The 21,315-nt window shown below is 42.0% G+C and overlaps 1 protein-coding gene across 1 annotated transcript; it reads left to right on the top strand.

The window, feature by feature from the left end:
• The first annotated feature begins 4,303 nt into the window (after positions 1-4,303).
• On the top strand, positions 4,304-20,990 carry LOC139570619 (zinc finger protein 488-like). Its single transcript, XM_071392635.1, has 4 exons — positions 4,304-4,474; positions 16,247-16,469; positions 16,759-16,990; positions 19,698-20,990. Exons 2-4 carry the CDS (start codon positions 16,254-16,256, stop codon positions 20,795-20,797), a joined length of 1,548 nt encoding a protein of 515 aa, XP_071248736.1. The 5' UTR covers positions 4,304-4,474; positions 16,247-16,253; the 3' UTR covers positions 20,798-20,990.
• The last annotated feature ends 325 nt before the right edge of the window (positions 20,991-21,315 follow it).

Here is a 21,315-nt window from a genome sequence, read left to right as displayed (position 1 = left end):
CAGGCTTTTGTCTCCTGCCATTATTTCGTCCCAAGTCCAGGATGTCCACTCCTGGCTTTCCTCCCAGACCCAGGATCCCTGCTCCTTCTGGGCACGCTGCTTGGTCCGTTGGTGGTGGGATCTTCTGTCCCGACCGTTGTTGTAAGAATCGGACCAAAATGCAGCGTGGTTTGGGTTCATCATCTTTATTACGTGAACCGGCAAAAAACAATAAAGAACAAAACGAACATGTAGCTATACAGTGTTCAAGGCAACTATACACAAACAAGATCCCACAACAAACAAGTGTGAAAAAGCTGCCTAAATATGATCCCCAATCAGAGACAACGATAGACAGATGCCTCTGATTGGGAACCATACCAAGCCAACCTAGAAATAAAGAAACTAGAATGCCCACCCTAGTCACACCCCAACCTAACCAAAATAGAGAATAAAGGATTTCTAAGGTCAGGGCGTGACAGTATGGGTAAAAATCATTGGGGAAGCCAAGCCCCCCCCATAACCTGTGTGTTGTGATAATTGCATTGTTTGCTCTATAACCTGTTATATCACAGTCACAAGGCATATGAATTATAGGCCTAAAGGCAGAGACAATAAGACAGTGGCAGAATATATTCAACCACACCTTTGTTTTATCACAAAACCGGATAGCAACTTCTGTCCAGGGAAGCCCACAAAGCATATTGCATGTACAGTAACATGACCTACAGCATGGTCAAGCAAGTTAATGTTTTAAATTTTTCGGACCACTAAACAACTATTGATTTAGAACCACAGAGTAATCGCAAGTCGCAAAGAAAATAGGAACTGCCTCCACTATTTCAGCATCATTTCAACATCAAAATCACTTGTGCTTAGTCTATTACAGAGACAACTAAAATATACCTAAAAACAATTGTCCAATAAAATTAAGCTAAATGAGGCTATCCATGGTTCTGATTTCTGTGTGCGTTCACGCACGCACACACACACAAAAATCAGAACCATGGAGAAACGCCAATGCCATCCTCTTTCATGTGACGAAACGGTCACTGTCATACAGTACAAGCTTTTATTTTTTGTTGTCCTAGGCTACCTGGCTAAAATGCTTGCTAGCTAGCATAACTTCAATTTATGGGCAACGTTAGCTAGTTAACATTAGCCTTACATTAGCCTTCTACATCTAGCTACATATTGAACTTCCATCCTCTCAGGCCAGGGGCACAACAATGTATGAATTAATGGTTGGATCAGAATCCCAGTTATAATCATTGGCCTGTACAGAGAATTAAGTAAAACCACAAGTCCAAATCCCCATCTCCATCCATAGCTAATTTAGGAAAGGGACAATTTTAGCTAGCTATTCACCAGAGGACAACACAACCAGAAGCAACAATTCAAGTTTCTGTCAATGAGGTATGCTCTCAATGGGATTTGATAGGGGAGACGCCAAATCCAAGCTGGCTTCCCACTTTTTTTTTGGTGCACCAGGACCATTCCCAGTTGAACACAAGACTGATAGGTAATTTATTTTAATACTTTGTCAAGAGAGCCCAGATGCTCAGCCGGCAACAACGTCATACTCGTTTGGACCAAACGGCATCAGATAGCTGGCCTACAGAGAGACACTGTTTCGCTCGCTTGGATGCTTTATCCTGGGAGATACATTCAGCCTCTTGCGAATTGAAGGGAAACTATGAAACAGGCACATTTATTTATTTTTTGTGGGGTGAAGCCTGGCTTCCCTTGGCATCCATAAATACTCGCCACTGCAGAAAAGTTACTGGTGGCATAGCTTGTCTCAGGGAGGTTTGTAGATACAGTATGTGAGAATGAATTGGGAAACCGGCCTTTCTGCTCCGGCAGCAGACCACTTTTCCAAACTACTGGATGGGTTGCATGGCGATATGCAGTGGGGAAAAGGAAAATAACGGACACTTGTCAAGGTCAAAGTATAGGTCAAAGGCACGATGACAGGACTTCTCCTGTTCTTCCATCTCTCCTTTTACCAAGTGAAGTCTGAGAATAAAAATCCACATTCCCAACACCAGGGCTGCATTCCAAACATTTAGAAGACACACCCTACCCTCTCCCCTCAGCCCTCAAATTAAGTGGACACTTCTGATGATGTCTGACACTGCAGGGCAAGGGAAGAATGAATTAATTTTAAATGGACCGCTCTTGCCTGGAAATGTGTCACTCGTTCATCCCTAGGGTGTGTTTTCAGTCATTATGGAACTGTTGTGTGCTTTATGTGCTACAGTCAATTATGATTGTATTTCATAGCTTGGCTAGAAGACAACGCATCCGTAGACATCCTATTATATCAGGTAAATTGAAAATTACAATGTATAAGTGTGATGTCTGGGAAAGTTGTGCGCAAGTTAGCGTTTCCAAAAGCGAACCAAATTAAAATTACTTTTATGATACGTGTTTGAGCCGTCATGTACATTAGTGGCACAATTTCTAACTTATTTACATTTGTTTTTACTTACACTTGTATGTTGACCTCCATATTAATGTTGGTTTTAAGTTTTGGCTGACTTTTCTTAGCGAATATACAATCATCACGAATTGAATTATGGGGCATTTAGGCCTGGAGTAAACATAATTGTACACTCGCAAACTCTATAAAAAAACGAGGGCTGAGGGGCTTACAGTAAGTTGCCAACTTCTCTTGCTTGGCTAATCATTTGGACAGACAACAAATATGGCCGCGGGATTCCCAAGGGCATAGGATTCAGGGCCGAGGGCTGTCTACTTTGAGTTTGAAACGCAACCCAGGGCTAAAGACACACGAATGGCAGCTCTCGTCATCTTTCCGGGACAGTTTTGTTGACTAATACCGCAAACCAAGTCCCTCTTTACCTCGGCTTCCTCGCCCCAAGCATCCCCTGGAGGAATTGTGGAGGACAGGACTCAGCTCAAGATAGGAAGGCAACAGCCAGCATATTTCCCTTTTTCGGTATAAAAACTAATCATGTGAAAGACAAAAATAGTAAATGAAAATCCCAATAAGCCTTTGCCACAGTCGGAAGTTAACTAAATGTTTGTAGGCTATTTAACTATACACTGCATTTCACTATGCACAAGAAAGTTCCCTTTTCTCTAGCCTCGTAATTACCAGACTTCATTTGGACTTCAACATGAATTGCCTTGCATAAAAAGTACATCTTAAGATCGACAATTATTTTAGTTCCTGCATATGCTTTGAGGTGGTGGGGCCATAGATGGCAAAACATGGTTTCACATAAAAATACAAATAAACATTGTTATGCTTGGTGAAAGTTGCAATTAAGCCTACTTAAATTGATTTTAAATAAAAAACATGGAGGGCACACCAGTTAGCGGCAGTGGCTAGGCACACACCCCAGGGCACAGCGTTAATTGATGCCAACAGTCACCAATTACTGTAATCAAGGTGATAGCAGTGTTGTAGATGTGTCATGAGATTTTATTGTTCTGGTTAGTGAGAGCAACTTTCTGGTGAAACGTTCATAAGTCTACTCAAATGTTAATTAATGATTCATCCACAATGTCTGAAAATAAGGATGCTGAATTGATTTGATTGTAGCCTATGGATGTAAAAAGTTAAAAACATATTCCATAAAATGTATAAATCTTCCTAGACACTTTTGTTGAAATATGACGTGTATGAAATTAACAAAATAATGATTGGTAATGATAGTAAATTTGAGTTTCAGGAAATGCATTAGCTCTGTAGAAGTTACAGAACATTGCATAGCAGAGAAACACAATTTGGCCTCTCACTGGGGTGATAATAATTATAGGCTACTGAGGGGCTGTACAATGTTGCATTATTAAATGCCTTCTTATCCAAGGGGTCCAGCCTTGCCATTGGGCAAATACATTATGCATACAATTAAACAGGAACGTTTTATAAAATCTAATTAGCATTTAGTGGATTATTCTGCATCAAGGGTTTAGTTGGGGTACATTGAGTAATCTCTTCCAGGCTGAGAAATTTGTGAAATAACTACCTACTATTACAACGAGGGTTATTGTCAAAATTAATTTTAAATACTTATATTTTTTCCCCTATCCCTCATACATAGGGCATACTTTTGCATACAGTTGAATGTAAAGCAATTTTTACATAGGACCACTTCGAAATATTGTGGCGAGTGTTCTGTGGATTTGAAATAGCATTCTTACGCAATGAACGTATATTTATAGTATTTATAGCTTTTTCTTTGAGTGACACTTTCGAAATTCACGGCTTTGATTTGTCAAGGCAGAGCGCGTGTGCGCGTGCGTGTTAGCACGCCTTACTGCACCTTCTGCTGATGGGGATAAGTGTGTGTGTGTGAGAGCAGAGGCAGTAATGAGGTAGACACTTTCGAGATCACTCACTCTCAGATGCTAACAGCAACCAAAGGAAGGAAAGAGAATCGTTATACCGGTCACGGTCAGAGCGCGCCAGCGGATGACCAGCCTCCTCGCAGACAACACACGCTACTTCAACGACCAGCGGGTATGTGATATGCACGTGCAACACAGTTTTGGAGTGTCTTGGATGAGTTGTTTTGCTTTTTTACCTTAAAAGGGAAAGTGTCATTTTTACCAAAGCCTTATGCAAAGACAGGTGTTTGTGTTAGAAAACCGTGTCTTGATGTTTATCGGACAACTTTACTACATTTATTGGAAATAGACCTAAACCCCAATATAAGTGTTATTTAATGTGTAGTTTGATATATCCAGAGGAAAAATGACCTTTTCATCAAAAGCCTATCGCCTACACTAAAATGGGCATAACGTCCAACCCAAGTGAATAGACCAACACATGTGAATGGACATTGTTTGCAACAAAACTGCAGACGCGCGCAGACAGAGGCAGCTGCAGTGCAGATGGGAAGACAATGAAACAAACCGACAACCTGAGACAAAGGACTATAGAAGTCAAGCCCATATGCCTGCTCAATATTTAGGTAAGGGTACATTTAGTTGAATGATATACATTAAGAATTTGCCACAAAATCATTGATAATGTTGAATAAAAACATATGCCATCGCTCTCATAAACAAGCTCACCCGTGAAAGTCAGTATTCCATGTCCATCCTTGTCTGAGGATGTCGGGAGATTTCGTGGAAACCGGCCACTAGGAGCAACATTTAGGGCTGTTACCTTCAAGTAAGTTTCGCTTTAGCTAGGGTGGAGGATAGGCATAAGAATCTGCTTCTGACCCCACATTTGAATCCAGCGATATAAAGTTGTTTGAGATTTTTGTTTTAAGCCTATTCACTTAACCATTCAGAGTTAATGCCTAAACGTCACCATTTTACGTTTGAGAAACATGGCTGAATGTCTAATTCTGACGTGCGACTGAGCGCCAGTTGCTGGGGATATGAACTCTCAAATGTGGTTTTAGAATAAAAAGTTATAAAATTGAGTGATTCAAATGCATAATACAGACATTATTAATTCAACACAACATTTTCCTATAGGCCTATTTTTATCTGGAGTCTGCACTATTTGCTATGAAAAATAAAGAAATTTTATGGAAAACAATGAATATTTTTGATAAAATGCATATTTATTCAGAGAAATAAATCAACTTCTACTCACCACTTTAATAGATATACCATTTAGATCCTAAAGAAATCGAATAGATGATACACTAAGACTTTTCTGTAATCTCAGTGAAAAATTGTAGAATGCACAGTAAAATACCTTAAGTGTTATACAGAATTAATGCTGAAAAGTACAGTTAACTCTAATTGGAAACCTGTAGAAATGACCAACATACTGCATTTCTTTACAGTAATAACTTATGCCTACTTCAAATGTTTAGTTTCAGGTGCCAACCTCATGCTGTCAGAACATTGAGGGGAAGGGGGAAAAAAATCCACCCCCAAATTGTTGTAATGATTAGGCTTCACTATACCACAGCCTCTGGGTGCCATAGTGAATAAACTGAGCTCAATAAACTGATTTGTGACTGCTGTTTGCACCATTACTACAGAGAAAATGGCTTGCTTCTAGCCCAAAGATATGACCCATATTATCGTGTTTTCCTTTCTAAATCTTGTTTTTACAGTATTCTACAATAAAACGGCAATGTACCATATTTTATTTACAGTAAATTGCAATGCCCTCTGGGTGATTTTAGGCTTAACTGGTAAATTATACCATAAATTCCAATGAAATAATGGTTTAACAGTATATTGCTTTAAAAAAGTACTGTATTATTATCTGACCATGCTGGTCATTTATGAACATTTGGCCACCCCTCATAGCCTGGTTCCTCTCTAGGTTTCTTCCTAGGTTTTGGCCTTTCTAGGGAGTTTTTCCTAGCCGCCATGCTTCTACACCTGCATTGCTTGCTGTTTGGGGTTTTAGGCTGGGTTTCTGTGCAGCACTTCGAGATATTAGCTGATGTACGAAGGGCTATATAAAATAAACTTGATTTGATATTCCACCATACTGTAACGGCAGATTTCCTCCTCTTCGTCTGAAGAGGAGGTGTAGCAGGGATCGGACCAAGACGCAGCGTAGTAAGTGTCCATGTTTTAATATAATCCACTGAACAAGACACAATACAAAAATAACAAAAGTGAATCTAACCAAAACAGTCCTGTGTGGCACAAACACTGACACAGGAAACAAACACCCACAAAACCCAGCACAAAACAGGCTACCTAAATATGGTTCCCAATCAGAGACAATGACTAACACCTGCCTCTGATTGAGAACCATATCAGGCCAAACATAGAAACGGAAAACTAGACACACAACATAGAATGCCCACTCAGCTCACGTCCTGACCAACACTAAAACAAAGAAAACACAAAAGAACTATGGTCAGAACGTGACACACACACAATACCTTACTGTCTTTTTGGATTGCCAAAATCCTTTTGACCAATAGGGTGCATGGTCTTGTTTCTTGCTCGTTAACATATTGAGGAGTGCCTTGTAAGAGGCTACAATTGTTGCACCTGTGAGTGAAAGTGCTGTAGTAGGTCCCCAACAATGGAATGTTTATAGGGGACAGATTGGCATGGCAGCAAGCCTCAAACCTATTTGCCATGTCCTTGGTATGTTTTACCCTGTAGTCACTACAAGTTTTGAAGCCTTTGTTATGGCCTCTAGAAGTGCAAGGGATTCATACATATTTGATATATAGTACCAGTCAAAAGTTTAGACACATCTACTCATTCCAGGGTTATTTATTTTTACTATTTTCTACATTGTAGAATAATATTGAAGACCTCGAAAGCATGAAATAACACATAGGAATCATGTAGTAACCAAAAAAGTGTTAAACAAATCAAAGTATATTTCATGTTAGATTATTCAAAGTAGCCACCCTTTGCCTTGATGACAGCTTTGCACACTCTTGGCATTCTCTCAACCAGCTTCACCTGGAATGCTTTTCCAACAGTCTTGAAGCAGTTCCCACATATGCTGAGCACTTTTTGGCTGCTTTTCTTTCACTCTGCGGTCCAACTCATCCCAAACCAATTCAATTGGGTTGATGTCGGATGACTGTGGAGGCCAGGTCATCTAATGCAGCACTTTATCACTCTCCTTGGTCAAATAGCCCTTACAGAGCCTGGAGGTGTGTTGGGTCATTGTCCTGTTGAAAAACAAATAGTTCCACTTAGCGCAAACCAGATGAGATGGCGTATCGCTGCAGAATGCTGTGATAGCCATGCTGGTTAAGTGTGCCTTGAATTCTAAATAAGTCACTGACAGTGTCACCAGCCAAACACCCCCACACCATCACACCACCACCTCCATGCTTCGCGGTGAGAACCACATATGCAGAGATCATCCGTTCACAAAGACATGGCGATTGGAACCAAAAATGGGGACTCATCAGACCAAAGGACAGATTTCCACCGGTCTGTCGTATTTCTTGACACAAGCAAGTCTCTTCTTCTTTTTGTCCTTTAGTAGTGGTTTCTGTGCAGCAATTTGACCATGAAGGTCTGATTTCATGCAGTCTCCTCTGAACAGTTGATGTTGAGATGTCTGCTACTTGAACTCTGAAGCATTTCTTTGGGCTGCAATTTCTGAGGCTGGTACCTCTAATGAACTTATCCTCTGCAGCAGAGGTAACTCGGTCTTCCATTCCTGTGGCGGTCCTCATGAGAGTCAGTTTCATGATAGTGCTTGATGGTTTTTGCGACTGCACTTGAAGGCACTTTCAAAGTTCTTTACATTTTCCAGATTGACTGGCCTTCATGTCTTAAAGTAATGATGGACTGTCGTTTCTCTTTGCTTATTTGAGCTGTTCTTGCCATAACCCTATTTGGTAAAAGACCAAGTCCATATTATCTTCTGTATACCCATCTACCTTGTCACAACACAACTGATTGGCTCAAATGCATGAAGGAAAGAAATTCCACAAATTAACTTTTAACAAGTCACATCTGTTAATTGAAATGCATTCCAGGTGACTACCTCATGAAGCTGGTTGAGAGAATGTCAAGAGTTTGCAAAGCTGTCTATTCATTACAGGCGTGTCCAAACTTTTGAATGATACTGTATTTATATTTGATATGCTGTAATATGAAAACACAATACCTAGCAGCCAACCTTCTTGCACCAATCCCATGCAATTAGAGTAAAATACTTTTAAAAAATAATTTAATTCATTACAATTACTGTAAAAATATTACAGTAAGAGTTTTGGTACTATAAAATTGATAATGGTAACATGCTGTATTGTACATTTACAGCATTATACTGGCAGCAGAGTTTCCAGCATATTACGGTAATTATATAATACAGCTGTTTTTTAAATTTATTTCACCTTCTTTTACCAGGTAGGCCAGTTGAGAACAAGTTCTCATTTCCAACTGCGACCCCGCCAAGGTAAAGCAAAGCAGTGCAACACAAACAACACAGTTACACATGGGATAACCAAACGTACAGTCAATAACCCAATAGAAAAATCTATATACAGTGTGTGCAAGTGAGGTAAGGCAATAAATAGGCCATAGTGGGGAAATAATTACAATTTAGCAATTAACACTGGAGTGATAGATGTGCAAAAGATGAATGTGCAAGTGGGCTGTGTACAGGTGCAATGATCGGTAAGCCGCTCTGACAGCTGATATTTAAAGTTAGTGAGGGAGATAAGTTTCCAGCTTCAGTGGGTTTTCTTTCTTTCTTTCTTTTTTTGCAATTCGTTCCAGTCATTGGCAGCAGAGAACTGGAAGGAAAGGTTGCCAAAGAGGAGTTGGCTTTGGGGGTGACCAGTGAAATAGACTGGCATTGAAGCTCGTCTGGAGGTTTGTTAACACAGTGTCCAAAGAAGGGCCAGAAGTATACAGAATGGTGTCGTCTGCGTAGAGGTGGATCAGAGAATCACCAGCAGCAAGAGCGACACATCATTGATGTATACAGAGAAAAGAGTCGGCCTGAGAATTGAACCCTGTCAAATCAAATCAAAGTTTATTTGTCATGTGCGCTTAATACAGCAGGTGTAGACCTTACAGTGAAATGCTTACTTACAGGCTCTAACCAATAGTGCAAAAAAGGTATTAGGTGAACTATAGGTAGGTAGAGATATAAAACAACAGTAAAAAGACAGGCTATATACAGTAGCGAGGCTATAAAAGTAGCGAGGCTACATACAGACAACGGTTAGTCAGGATGATTGAGGTATTATGTACATGTAGATATGGTTAAAGTGACTATGCATATATGATAAACAGAGAGTAGCAGCAGCGTAAACAGAGGGGTTGGGGGGGGGGGGCACACAATGCAAATAGTCCGGGTAGCCATTTGATTACCTGTTCAGGAGTCTTATGGCTTGGGGGTAAAAGCTGTTGAGAAGCCTTTTTGTCCTAGACTTGGCACTCCGGTACCGCTTGCCATGCGGTAGTAGAGAGAACAGTCTGTGGCTGGGGTCTTTGACAATTTTTAGGGCCTTCCTCTGACACCGCCTGGTGTAGAGGTCCTGGATGGCTGGCAGCTTAGCCCCAGCGATGTACTGGGCCATACGCACTACCCTCTGTAGTGCCTTGCGGTCAGAGGCCGAGCAGTTGCCGTACCAGGCAGTGATGCAACCAGTCAGGATGCTCTCGATGTTGCAGCTGTATAACCTTTTGAGGATCTCAGGACCCATGCCAAATCTTTTTCGTTTCCTGAGGCTTTGTCGTGGGCTTTGTCGTGCCCTCTTCACGACTGTCTTGGTGTGTTTGGACCATTCTAGTTTGTTGTTGATGTGGACACCAAGGAACTTGAAGCTCTCAACCTGCTCCACTATAGCCCCGTCGATGAGAACGGGGGCGTGCTCAGTTCTCCTTTTCCTGTAGTCCACAATCATCTCCTTAGTCTTGGTTATTTTGAGGGATAGGTTGTTATTCTGGGACCACCCGACCAGGTCTCTGACTTCCTCCCTATAGGCTGTCTCGTCGTTGTCGGTGATCAGGCCTACCACTGTTGTCGTCTGCAAACTTGATGATGGAGTTGGAGTCGTGCCTGGCCATGCAGTCGTGGGTGAACAGGGAGTACAGGAGGGGACTGAGCACGCACTCCTGGGGAGCTCCAAGGTTGAGGATCAGTGTGGCATATGTGTTGCTACCTACCCTCACCACCTGGGGGCGGCCCGTCAGGAAGTACAGGATCCAGTTGCAGCGGGAGGTGTTTAGTCCCAGGATTCTTAGCTTAGTGATGAGCTTTAAGGGTACTATGGTGTTGAACGCTGAGCTGTAGTCAATGAATAGAATTCTCACATAAGTGTTCCTTTTGTCCAGGTGGGAAAGGGCAGTGTGGAGTGCAATAAAGATTGCATCATCTGTGGATCTGTTTGGGCGGTATGCAAATTGGAGTGGGCCTAGGGTTTCTGGGATAATGGTGTTGCTGTGAGCCATTACCAACCTTTCAAAGCACTTCATGGCAACGAACGTGAGTGCTACGGGTCTGTAGTCATTTAGGCAGGTTGCCTTTGTGTTTTTGGGCACAGGGACTATGGTGGTATGCTTGAAACATGTTGGTATTACAGACTCAATCGCGGACATGTTGAAAATGTCAGTGAAGACACCTGCCAGTTGGTCAGCACATGCCCGGAGCACACGTCCTGGTAATCCGTTTGGCCCCGCAGCCTTGTGTATGTTGACCTGTTTAAATGTCTTACTCAATTCGGCTACAGAGAGCGCGATCACACAGTCGTCCGGAACAGCTGATGCTCTCATGCATGCCTCAGTGTTGCTTTTCCTCGAAGCGAGCATAGAGGTGATTTAGCTCGTCTGGTAGGCTCGTGTCACTGGGCAGCTCGCGGCTGTGCTTCCCTTTGTAATCTGTAATAGTTTGCAAGCCCTGCCACATACGGCAAGCGTCGGAGCCGGTGTATTATGATTCAATCTTAGCCCTGCTCTCCCTCTGGCACCCCCATAGAGACTGCCAGAGGTCCGGACAACAGGCCCTCCCATTTGACACACTGAACTCTATCTGAGAAGTAGTTGGTGAACCAGGCGAGGTTCACCTGGTTTGAAAAAGCTAGCCTTAGCTTTCCTAAATGCCTGTCTATATTGGTTCCTAACTTCCCTGAAAAGTTGCATATCGCAGTGGCTATTCGATGCTAATGCAGTACGCCATAGGATGTTTTTGTGCTGGTCAAGGGCAATCAAGTCTAGAGTGAACCAAGGGCTATATATGTTCTTAGTTCCACATTTTTTTGAATGAGCCATGCTTATTTAAGATGGTGAGGAAAGCTCTTTTAAAGAATAACCAGGTATCCTCTACTGACGGAATGAGGTCAATATCCTTCCAGGATACCCGGGCCAGGTTGATTAGAAAGGCCTGCTCGCTGAAGTGTTTTTGGGAGCGTTTGACCTTGATGAGGGGTGTTCGTTTGACCCATTACGGACGCAGGGCAATGAGGCAGTGATCGCTGAGATCCTGGTTGAAGACAGCAGAGATGTATTTAGAGGGCAGGTTGGTCAGGATGGTATCTCGGAGGGTTCCCGTGTTTACGGATTTAGGGTTGTACCTGGTATGTTCCTTGATAATTTGTGTGAGATTGAGGGCATCTAGCTTATGTTGTAGGACGGACGAGGTGTTAAACATATCCCAGTTTAGGTCACCTAACAGTACGAACTCTGAAGATAAATGGGGGGCAATCAATTCACATATGGTGTCCAGGGCACAGCTGGGGGCTGAGGGGTGTCTACAAGCGGCAACAGTGAGAGACTTATTTCTGGAAAGGTGGATTTTTAAAAGTAGAAGCTCAAACTCTTTGGGCACAGACCTGGATAGCATGACAGAACTCTGCAGGCTATATTTGCCGTAGATTGCAACTCCACCCCCTTTGGCAGTTCTATCTTGGCGGAAAATGTTGTAGTTGGGGATGGAAATGTCAGAAATTTTGGTGGCAACTCCACCCCCTTTGGCAGTTCTATCTTGGCGGAAAATGTTGTAGAATGTTGTAGAAAAAATGTTGTAGAATCCTGGCTTCCAGACATGGCTAGGACATCAGGGTTGGCAAACTGTGCGAAAGCAGTGAATAAAACATACTTAGGGAGGAGACTTCTGATGTTTACATGCATGAAACCAAGGCTTTTACGGTTACAGAAGTCAACAAATGGTAGCGGCTGGGGAATATGAGTGGAACTGGTGGCTACAGGGCCTTAGGTTAACCTCTACATCACCAGAGAAACAGAGGAGGAGTAGGATAAGGGTACGGCTAAAGGCTATAAGAACTGGTCGTCTAGTGCATTGGGGACAAAGAAAAAAGCAGCAGATTTCTTGGCGTGGTAGAATAGATTCAGGGAATAATGTACAGACAATGGTATGGTAGGATGTGAGTGCAGTGGAGGTAAACCTAGGCGTTGAGTGACGATGAGAGAGGTTTCGTCTCTGGAGGCACCAGTTAAGCCAGGTGAGGTCTCAGCATGTGTGTGGGGTGGGACAAAAGAGCTATTTAAGGCATGTTGAGTGGGACTGAGGGCTCTAGAGTGAAATAAAACAATAAGAACTAGCCAAGACAGCAGTAGACACGGCATATTGACATTAGAGAGGGGAATAAAGTAATCACAGGAGTTGATCAGGAGAGCTAAGACAACAGCGGGGTAAATGGCGATGAATGGGCAGAGTGGGTCAGTTAGGTAAATAGAGGACCTGAGTTCGAGGCTGGTGCCGACAGGTAAACAAAATGAAGTACCGTGTTATTGAAACAGTCCAGGGGGCATCAGCTGTGTAGCCGAGTGATCATTGTGTCAAAAGAGCAGCAATAGGTGAGTCAGGGTGCCGTTTGGTAGTCACCACTACGCTAGGCGAGCAGCGGACACAGCGTTCAGAAAAGCTAGCGGGCCGGGGCTAGTAGATGGTTCTTTGGCGACATCGTAACAGAGTAGCCTGTTGAGACCACATCGGGCGATCACGTCGGCAGTCCAGTTTTGATGAATCGGCGGGGCTCCGTGTCGACAATAAAGGGTCCAGGCTAGAGGTCGACCGATTAATCGGCATGGCCGATTTCAAGTTTTCATAACAATCGGTAATCTGCGTTGCATTCCATGAGGAGACTGCGTGGCAGGCTGACCACCTGTTACGCGAGTGCAGCAAGGAGCCAAGGTAAGTTGCTAGCTAGCATTAAACTTATCTTATAAAAAACAATCAATCTTAACATAATCACTAGTTAACTACACATGGTTGATGATATTACTAGTTTAGCTAGCTTGTCCTGTGTTGCAAATAATCAATGCGTTGCATGTTAATTTATCATCAAATCACAGTCTACCTCACCAAACAGGTGGTGATTTAACAAGCGCATTCGTGAAAAAAGCACTGTCGTCGCACCAATGTACCTAACCATGAACTTCAATGCCTGTCTTATAATCAATACACTAGTATATATATTTTTTTAAACCTGCATATTTAGTTATATATATTTTCTTATTTAGAAATTCATGTTAGCAGGCAATATTAACTAGGGAAATTGTGTCACTTCTCTTGTGTTCTGTGCAAGTAGTCAGGGTATATGCAGCATTTTGGGCTGCCTGGCTCGTTGCGAACTGTGTGAAGACCATGTCTTCCTAACAAAGACGTCATTTAATTTGCCAGAATTTTACATAATTATGACATAACATTGAAGGTTGTGCAATGTAACAGCAATATTTAGACTTGTGGGTACCACACATTCGATAAAATACGGAACGGTTCTGTATTTCACTGAAAGAATAAACTTGTTTTCAAAATGCTAGTTTCCAGATTTGACCATATTAATGACCTGAGGCTCGTATTTCTGTGTTTATTATATTATAATTAAATTAATTAAGTGATTTGATAGAGCAGTCTGACTGAGCGGTGGTAGGCAGCAGCAGGCTCGTAAGCATTCATTCAAACAGCACTTTCCTGCATTTGCTAGCAGCTCTTCGCAATGCTTGAAGCACAGCGCTGTTTATGACTTCAAGCCTATCAACTTCCGAGATTAGTGCCTATAAGATCATCCAATTGTCAAAGGTATATGAAATACAAACGGTATAGAGAGAAATAGTCCTATAATTCTTATAATAACTACAACCTAAAACTTCTTAACTGGGAATATTGAAGACTCATGCGAAAAGGAACCACCAGCTTTCATATGTTCTGAGCAAGGAACTTAAACGTTAGCTTTTTTACATGGCACATATTGCACTTTTACTCTCTTCTCCACAGTGTTTTTGCATTATTTAAACCAAATTGAACATGTTTCATTATTTATGAGACTAAATTGATTTTTATTGATGTATTATATTAAGTTAAAATAAGTGTTCATTCAGTATTGTTGTAATTGTCATTTATTACATATACACTGCTCAAAAAAATAAAGGTAACACTTAAACAACACAATATAACTCCAAGTCAATCACACTTCTGTGAAATCAAACTGTCCACTTAGGAAGCAACACTGATTGACAATAAATTTCACATGCTGTTGTGCAAATGGAATAGACAACAGGTGGAAATTATAGGCAATTAGCAAGACACCCCCAATAAAGGAGTGGTTCTGCAGGTGGTGACCACAGACCACTTCTCAGTTCCTATGCTTCCTGGCTGATGTTTTGGTCACTTTTGAATGCTGGCGGTGCTTTCACTCTAGTGGTAGCATGAGACGGAGAATACAACCTACACAAGTGGCTCAGGTAGTGCAGCTCATCCAGGATGGCACATCAATGCGAGCTGTGGCAAGAAGGTTTGCTGTGTCTGTCAGCGTAGTGTCCAGAGCATGGAGGCGCTACCAGGAGACAGGCCAGTACATCAGGAGACGTGGAGGAGGCCGTAGGAGGGCAACAACCCAGCAGCAGGACCGCTACCTCCGCCTTTGTGCAAGGAGGAGCACCGCCAGAGCCCTGCAAAATGACCTCCAGCAGGCCACAAATGTGCTTTTTTTTTTTTTTTTTTTTTTTTTTTAAACCGGTATCTGCTTTTTTTGGTCCTCCAAGTATTGGTATCTGCATTGAAAAATCTTAATCAGTCGACCTGTAGTCCAGGCCAATTGGCAAAGGAGGTATTGTAGCCCTAGAATTAGCTGGTATATGGGCCTAGCTCAAGGCTAGCTGGTGCTTGCTTCGTGACAGAGGCGTTAGCTAACAGTAGCCACTCGTTTGCAGCTAGCTAGCTGCGATGATCCGGTGTAATGATCCAGAGCGCCAGAATCCGGTGATGTGGTAGAGAGAAGCAGTCCAATATGATCTGGGTTGATATCGCACTGTGCAGACTGGCAGGTGTTGTCCGAGCTAAGGCTGGCTGGTGACCAAGAAAAAGGTGTAGACCACTAGCCGTGGCTAACAAAGACTAGTAGCTAGTTAGCTGGCTAGCTCCTGATGGAAGTTCCAGTTATAAGGAATAAAAATAGCAGATTCGTACCATATTGGGTGAGGCGGGTTGTAGGAAAGTATATTTAGTTCGTAGATAGAAAGTGAGATTAAGATATATACGAAAAAGATCGGCTATTTACACGGGATAAGACAAAGACAAACACATGTCCTACTGCTACGCCATCTTGGATTCGCAAGAAGTGTTGCTGCAATGATTACAGTTCTTACTGTAAAATGTTTTACAGCACCCCTGTAACAGCAACTCTGCTGTCAGTATAATGTTGTAAATTAACAGGGAACAGTTTTACACTGCATTTATATCGGTCTACTAATTTGGGATTATGCATATTTAAGCCTAATATATTGTATTCTAATAACTCTTTCGCAAAAGCATCATATTCAAAGTCTCGATTCATCACATTTAAAATGTCCTACACTTTCGAATAACTATCATTTTAATAATGCATTATTAACATCTATCATCTTCCTACAGACAAACCATGGACCATAATTTTTTACCTCATTCCCTCTGGACCAGCGAGGGTAAATTCCTCCACCACCACGCGACAGTCCTCTACTCCAGCGTACATGTCATGTGCAACATCCCTGCTGGGGCACAGTTCGGCCCGTGCCTCCTTCAGAACACGTTCCATGACACCATCGCCTTCATAGCGCTAAAATCCTGCGACAAGAGAAGCAAATCATACGTGTTCAGGGTAAATTTATTTTATATTTAATAACACATTTTGTCTTGCAAGCTGGGATACCACACAGAGACACAAGGATGCAACACAGAGACTCATAGGCTAAATCAAGATCTTGTTAAAAAAAAAAGATATACCACAAAATGGCTTGATATAGACATTGTCATCCATATACCAGTGGAAAATGATTGACCAGCCATTACATTTACATCTTTACAAATTCCAATCAATTAAATGTTTTCACAATGATTGAGGAGAGGCGATCCTGATATCTCTATGTCATAATGATTTCTCTGAGCAGGTGGACCCCGAGGCTATGCGGAGCTCTGCTCTCGTGCTGTCCTGGCTGCGTCTGGTGCAAGCGGCACGTCACCGGGAGGAGCAGAACACCGAAGCGTTCCTGAAGGGAGGCCAGCTGTATTTCCGGACCACCAAGGAAATCCATCAGGATGAGGAACTGTTGGTGTGGTATGACCAGGAGCTGTCACATCTACTGGGCTTCACTGACATCTCAACCAGAGGACATAATGCCGGTGAGAGAAATAGAGACTTGGGAAAGTGCTATAGAAATACAGCTCTTAATCAGCAACCTAGCCAAAAAATCCTTTAGGATTCCAATAAAACAATCCTAATAGAAAATCCTAGCAGATTTTGGAACCTATACTATAGGATTTGATCCTATAGGACCTATCCTATAGGATTTTATCTTATAGGACTGGTTCCCAAATCTGATACGATTCTTGTATTAAAATCCTATAGGAAAGAATCCCATAGAAGTCCAATAGGACTGGTTCCAAAATCTGATATGATTTGTCTATTGTATTGGAATCCTGTAAAATAAAATCCTATAGTATACAGTAAAATCCCATAGGCGTCTAATAGGACTGGTTCCGAAATGTGATGGGTTTGAATCACTCCGATATTGTGCTGGTATGTTGAAAAGGTTAAGGACCTCCGGGAATTATTACTGGTGTGAGTAGGCAAAGAGATGAAGATTATGCTCCGGAGAGACACAAGAGAGAGAGCGAGTGTTCCTCAATTTACTGGTCTAATTGCAGTTGAACATAAATGTTTAGGTATCTGTGCCATATTTAGCTGTGAGATTGTCCAATAAAGCTACAGATTACATTAATTTATTTTAGAACTAATTTCCTGTATGTGGACTGTATGTGTTACTAAATTACACATCGAATTGAGGGTAATTACATATCCTTTTTTACCTCAGATTAGTGATGTTAGTATAACCGTTTATAGTAATCACGACACAAAATCGATTGCTTAAAACCGATCAATATCTTTGGTTTTGTATCGCTGATTTTGTCATACGCTCCGGCGGTCGAATTCTGCTATCATTTTCCAACTCAAATGGCTGGGAAAATTTGGGCCGCTCTCGCTATAAAGGTCACTGGCCTCACACCAATAGATAGTTTGACTCTCAAATCCATCACTCAAATAACAGCCAACCCTTGTCACTATTGATATCCTATGGCGGGTCGTGATTCGTTTAAGTTAAATTACAAAGCAACTGACCCATTTTGGGAGCCTTACAAAACTTCCCTCCGACATTCTAGAATTTAGATGACTGTTTTCAGCAAATTCTCTTCTAACCAGTGCTATACGAATTATTCTCAGATTCAGTGTGCCCTTTGAATAGTGTTAGTTTAAATAGTTCATACACACCAAAGTCTGCCCCCGTTCCATTGATTTCAAATGTATATGATAGTGTTGCGTTTAGCTTTCTGAGTTGGCGACCGACTTGAAACAAAATGCAACAATCCAGAATGTAGCTTGCTGTCTTCTAGAAGTTGTCCTCCTTTTTTTTTTGTAAGGTTAGTTTTAACAGGACGTGCACCCCGACTCCCCCCTCTTGTTCTATTGATTACAATGAGACATCAATATGAGTGATTGACAAATAAATGTTGCGTCTCTCTCTCTGTTTTAGTGACTCCCAAAATGTAGCTGGTTGTCTTTAGCAGGTGTTCCTCTAACAAGAGATGCAAACAATATTTCCAGTTTCCATGTGGTTTTTCAGTTGTGTTAATTTCCCATAGCGCATACAACCTGATTTTCCCCTAGTCAATATGAGTGATTAATTGCCAAACAAACTGTTTATTGATTAGGACACTTAGGGATATTATTCAAAACGTATTGTCAATGGGAAGCAGCGACAGCATCCTTTTCAACTTATCTTTTTGGAATATAAATAGAACTTTCAACATTAATTTCCAATAGTATTCTACTTAATTAGGTAAAAACTGCTTCTACCTCAAATCATGAAAACGTGTTTGCCTTGCCTATAATAAGGCACATATATTTAGCAATAACAAACAATATAAACATTTATTATCTGCTATAACAATAGTGACTCAAATGAAATACAAATGACTACAACTTAGCTAGCTAGTCAGCTGATAGGCAAAATGTGGCTAACAGTAGTTTCATAGCTAGCATTAAAACGAGTGCACAAAATACTGCACAATGGCAAAATGACTAAAACATTGACATCTTCATAAGGAAACAAATACTGTATTCACAGTTATTGCATTCATGCACAGTAAAGGATAAAACAGTTCAAATAATAATGTTAGAAAACCAGAGATTTTCTGCACAGCCACAGGTGGCGGTAGTTAATTAACACTGCAAGCCGTGCTCGCTGTGACCTCATCAATCACTCTTAAAGGGACAGTTTAAAGGTGAATAAAACCGGAATGAATATAGAACTGTTGTTTCCGGATCAACTAAAATATTGTTATTAATGTTGTTGTATTGTACTGGAACTTAAGACAACTTATTTATTGGGTTCAATTAAGAAAAAAGTTCTAATAGGATTCTGATTGGAGTGACAAAATCCTACAAGTCTTATCAAAAACCTATAGGATCCAATCGGATTACCAATAGGGGAAAAAGTTGCCCAATAGGATTCTGATATGGGTGACAAAATCCTAAAGGAATGTGAGAATCTATTCCTATCACTAATCCTATAGGATATTTTGACTAGGGCATCATCTTCTTCATGATCATCCTCAAAAGATCGGCATGCTAATGTTACCCTTGTTGTTTCAGCATTTTGTCAGAAGTTTTGTTGTAGCCTGTGCGTAAATGCATAATGGAAACGACAAAATGAAGAGATGTACTGAAACTTTTCAAAGATAATATGTGGACTATTGTTATTTGCTTCATTTTGCACCAATGTGTTTTGTAATGTACATATTAACTAACAAAATGCATATATCTTCACAGAGCTCAAATGTGCAAAATGTAACCAGGTCTTCAAGAACGAGCATCCCTACTTGGCCCACTGCCGCTTCCTGTGCTCGCAGGTGAAGAATGACATGCTGAGCAGGGAGGCCTATGAACACAAACACATTGAAATAAAACGTCAACACCGCATCACAGACTTCCACAACATCGCCAGGGATCTGGAACATAAAGAATCCAGCGCCAGTGAGGAAGCCGAGATTTCTCTGCGGAAAAGGAAACATGAGGAGACGGATTACCCCCGATGGAGGAAACCAGTGTTATTGGAGAAAACCAACATCTTGAATGACAACATCACACAGATAACCAGAGACTACCACCTCATTGTGCCAGAGTCAACTGGCTCTGTTTTGAAACTGAAGGCGGAGAAGTACCAGCTCAAAAAGGACCAGGTGGAATGCAAAAATAGTGCGTTCACAGAAGTAGGAGCTGCAAAAAGGAGTGTTATGCACGAGAAAGAAAAGCCAACAGAGGCTGATTCTGAGACAGTGAGGGAGATAAGCTCTGGTTTGAACTCCAAGAGCAACAACCGTGAGTTTTCATTCATTCTGCGCAGTGGACAGGAGGAGCAGAAAAGCGCTTTCTGTAAACCCAGTAAAGGGACTTCTTCTAACTGCTCTACAGCTCACCCATCCAACACACCTGCCCCATCGAACCACCTAGAAGACGTGAGAGACATTTTTACCTCAAAGACTGTTCTGGGATACAACAATTTGTTGGCATCTAATAATATTATGTTGAATGGTGATTTACCTGGCGCACAGACCCTACCCACACCGCTTACTTGCAATGCTTTTCCTTACCCACCAGAGCACTGGTCCAGGAGCATTGGAGCCCAAATACAAACAATTCTTCCTCCAACATTTAGCTCCTTTGGGGTGTCGGTGCAGAACTGGTGCGCCAAGTGTAACCTCTCCTTCCGCATGACTTCAGACCTGGTGTTCCACATGCGCTCCCACCACAAGGAGTTTCTGGAGCGGTCCCAGGTGAGGAGGCGAGAGGAGAAACTCACATGCCCTATCTGCCACGAGTTCTTCCGGGAACGTCACCACCTGTCACGCCACATGACTTCTCACAATTAAAGCCTATTGGACATAAGAAAACTGATATTTAATGAAAACGACATCGGACATTCTGTATCTAATTACATTTACATTTACATTTAAGTCATTTAGCAGACGCTCTTATCCAGAGCGACTTACAAATTGGTGCATTCACCTTATGATATCCAGTGGAACAACCACTTTACAATAGTGCATCTAACTCTTTTAAGGGGGGGGGGGGTTAGAAGGATTACTTTATCCTATCCTAGGTATTCCTTAAAGAGGTGGGGTTTCAGGTGTCTCCGGAAGGTGGTGATTGACTCCGCTGACCTGGCGTCGTGAGGGAGTTTGTTCCACCATTGGGGTGCCAGAGCAGCGAACAGTTTTGACTGGGCTGAGCGGGAACTGTACTTCCTCAGAGGTAGGGAGGCGAGCAGGCCAGAGGTGGATGAACGCAGTGCCCTTGTTTGGGTGTAGGGCCTGATCAGAGCCTGAAGGTACGGTGGTGCCGTTCCCCTCACAGCTCCGTAGGCAAGCACCATGGTCTTGTAGCGGAT

This window comes from Salvelinus alpinus, chromosome 3 (genome assembly GCF_045679555.1).
Source record: "Salvelinus alpinus chromosome 3, SLU_Salpinus.1, whole genome shotgun sequence".
Classification (NCBI taxonomy): domain Eukaryota; kingdom Metazoa; phylum Chordata; class Actinopteri; order Salmoniformes; family Salmonidae; genus Salvelinus; species Salvelinus alpinus.
The sequence above is the reverse complement of the archived record's forward strand: the minus strand, read 5'-3'. Positions and strand labels throughout refer to the sequence as shown.